Genomic DNA, 3,607 nt, shown 5'->3' with positions numbered 1-3,607 from the left:
CTTAATTCCAGTTTGGGATTCATCCAGCCCAGCCTTTCGCATGATGTATTCTGCGTATAAATTAAATAAGCAGGGAGACAAAATACAGCCTTGTCGTACGCCTTTCCCAATTTTGAACCAATCAGTTGTTCCATATCCAGTTCTAACTGTAGCTTCTTGTCCCACATAGAGATTTCTCAGGAGACAGATGAGGTGATCAGGCACTCCCATTTCTTTAAGAACTTGCCATAGTTTGCTGTGGTCGACACAGTCAAAGGCTTTTGCATAGTCGATGAAGCAGAAGTAGATGTCTTTCTGGAACTCTCTAGCTTTCTCCATAATCCAGCGCATGTTTGCAATTTGGTCTCTGGTTCCTCTGCCTCTTCTAAATCCAGCTTGCACTTCTGGGAGTTCTCGATCCACATACTGTTTGAGCCTTCCTTGTAGAATTTTAAGCATAACCTTGCTTATTGTTAGTAGCATTTTACTATACTTACTAAAATGTATCCTCTGTGTCATATACATTTATATGACACATTTATATGATAATGAAATTTTTTAGTAACTTGCAGCACAATCCTCAACCCCACAGCGCTGCAAAAGAAGAGTTTGGATTTGATATCCCGCTTTATCACTACCCTAAGGAGTCTCAAAGCGGCTAACAATCTCCTTTCCCTTCCTCCCCCACAACAAGCACTCTGTGAGGTGAGTGGGGCTGAGAGACTTCAGAGAAGTGTGACTAGCCCAAGGTCATCCAGCTGTATGTGGAGGAACAGAGACACGAACCCGGTTCACCAGATCATAATCTGTCCACTGCTCTTAACCACTACAGCACACTGGCTCCCTATCATGCAGTCGCACCCTACTAGGGACAACTATAGAGATAATCCAGTTTGCATTAGAAACAAGAATGGATAACTGGTTCAACTTTAGATCAGAAGTGTGATTAAGGACTGAAGAAGGATCACGATGGTCTGTAACTCTAGCCTTTTTTAAAAAAACCCTCTTTGACACCAACAGCTGAATATTAGTAAATCTCAGACATGTCTAAAATGGAAGTCAGTTGCATCATTCATTAGCCACTGGTTGGAGCAGTCACAGCAGTTGCTAGCAAGGCTTGTCCCTTGTTTTCAGAGGGAAAAGGTGCTGGAAGTGTTGTGACTGGCCAGACTGGCTGCAGTAGTTTCAGTGGTACCAGCACAACTAGGCGATAGGGCGGGGGCCTGGGCTCTTAAGTGAATGGCATATGCCAGAGCTTGGCTTCCTGCGCTGTCACTAGGGGAGAGTTGCACCCTTTAGGCTTCAATCCCAAAAGTTTATGCATACATACTTATGATAATACTTGAATTACATAAGAACCCTTCAGTTTACGTCAAGCAATAATGAAAATCTGTGGTGTAACATTAGCAGAGTCCAAATTAAAATACAGTTCAGAAAAAAATAATCAGTAGTTTCAGAACACTAAGCACAGGAAAACGTTTTCACATTATTTATACATTTATTTAAAAGTATTGTTCATTCAAGACACAATTTGGACTGTAAGTGTTCTATAATAATACTTAATAGTTTCACAGTATTTTAAAATGTACTGTAAAAAACCCTTACTGATCATTTAAGACAAGATTTAGACTCTAATACTTTTCAACTTTCTAAAATCAAGGAAATCAAGTCATTAAGCATACCCTAAGCAAATTATGTTTAAGGACATAAGCAAACCTGAACATTATTGAAAGAAAGTTAATTATTTCTCTGCTAAACTGAAGGTGAAATACTTGTAAGGCCTAAATTTTGAGTGGCACATTTTATAAAATATGGCAAAACAGAAAATGTACTATATATCATTTTGAACTGTATCATAAACACTGGAGCAGAAGGCAGATCTCAGATGAAGAAAGTCACCAAACCATATTAATCTTGTTTTCAGTTGAATATTAGGATAGTCTTAAAAGTATTACAACTCCAAGTAACAACATTGCATGTCCTTTGTAAACATTAGTGTTAGTTTGAAAGCTGTAGCCATGGTTGGAGCAAATAATACTTTTCTGGACTTGCAAGTGGATATTCCTGTTTTAGGATGGAAATTGGGGGAGCAGTGTCATTGTTCCAGACCATGCAGTTCTTTATGCTTTTGTTAAAAAGTGGGTTTAACATTTGGCTATTAAAAATATAATAGCCTTCAGAAATATTTACACAGTATTTAACCTTTTTTTTAAAAAAAGGTCATTGTAGTTAATCAGGTCCCTCAAACTATGTATAGATATTTCATATCTTACAAAATGAAAGGGAATTGTTTCTTTGTGAATTAAGTTGCAGCTACAGGAAACATCAGTTGCTTTCAGCAGCTTCTCCTGGTAGCTGCCATTTTATTTCCCCAGAATACCCTGGATGTTGTGTCATTTCAATGCATTTTTAAAGGAAAATTGCACCCAGGCCGGGGGGGGGGGGCGGCGCCTTATCGTTTTTGTGGCAGCTAATACTACCCTTACCACCATCAAATTCCCTGGGTTAACACTATGCCTAGGTCTTTCTGGAAAAATAAATTGCAGGCTACAAAGAAGTGGCCTCCATGACCAGCCCCTAAGAAAAAGCAAAATAAAGACAATGCAAAAACAGGGGAGTGATGAAAACAAATGTGCTGTAAATGAACGAACCTCACGAAGTTTTTTACCCAATGAAAACAAATGAAATAATGAAACAAAAAAGTTGTTCTTGCACACCTTCATAATGAGTGTTCATCAAGGCAGGACCCACATTAATTTTATACCTGCAGCTCAATTTCTTTTTTCCAGAAAACAAAGCAAGACATTTATGGAACAAATGCACACATCAGAGTTGTTACCGCCAGCTAGGAAAAGCACTCCTTTAATCTGACAGGCTATCTGATGATTCAGTTTTCATCTGTCTTCTTCTTCTTAGTTGGAGCTGCAGTTGAATCTTGTTAGTGAAGAAGAACTGCTTCCAGCCCACCTCGTGTGCCAGGGATCTCATTTCTGAGGTAATTCTGCCCGATAAATTTTGTACAATCATTTCCCATAGTTTATCAGAGTTGCATAACTATTTGCAAAAGAAACAAAAAGGTATTAGCCTTAAACATTAGCCAAGTGTCATTTTAAAAAATACAGTTATTTGAAGGATAACAAATATTTGAATTACTGCTGGCTGTTTGATTTACAGTAATGATGGGAGCTTTTCCAAAGAAATGAATGCCTGGATATTGCATTACCTTAACTTTCTATAGTGTTGTTAATTACAGTATATAGTATTTCCTACTTTGGATTGAACCATCTACAGATTCTTTCAAGCTAGAAATGCATTTTAAAACACATAATTATTGCATGGGAATATTCTGCTACTTTACTCAATGCATTTTTTCTTTTCTTTTCTTTGCTGTGCTGCCACCACAGATGGATTGAATCACCTTTGTCTATGCTTCAGTGCTAGCATTTGCCACTTCCTGACTTCAGAGTAGGCATATACAAAGTAAATCTCACTTTTTCATTTAACCAAATTATGGATTTGAATTGCACTTTGTAAATGAAATATGACATATTAAAATAATCTACAGAAAGAACTACTCTGCCATCATGTCCCGCACCACAAATCTGCTGTAATGCTTTCAGATTGCAGA

General features: G+C 37.8%; 1 protein-coding gene across 2 annotated transcripts in view; it reads right to left on the bottom strand.

Moving 5' to 3' along the window:
• Window positions 1–976: 976 nt before the first annotated feature.
• FBXO36 (F-box protein 36) overlaps window positions 977–3,607 on the bottom strand; it is a 34,769-nt gene continuing 32,138 nt past the window's right edge. For both annotated transcript variants that reach the window (XM_053390135.1, XM_053390136.1), the window contains one exon: window positions 977–3,033. In XM_053390135.1, the coding sequence (XP_053246110.1) occupies window positions 2,842–3,033 (192 nt within the window). In that variant the 3' untranslated portion in view covers window positions 977–2,841. The remainder of the gene's footprint in view (window positions 3,034–3,607) is intronic.

The sequence above is a fragment of the Podarcis raffonei genome, chromosome 5 (genome assembly GCF_027172205.1).
Source record: "Podarcis raffonei isolate rPodRaf1 chromosome 5, rPodRaf1.pri, whole genome shotgun sequence".
Taxonomy (NCBI): domain Eukaryota; kingdom Metazoa; phylum Chordata; class Lepidosauria; order Squamata; family Lacertidae; genus Podarcis; species Podarcis raffonei.
Note: the sequence above shows the minus strand (reverse complement) of the source record. Positions and strands in the feature narration are given on the sequence as shown.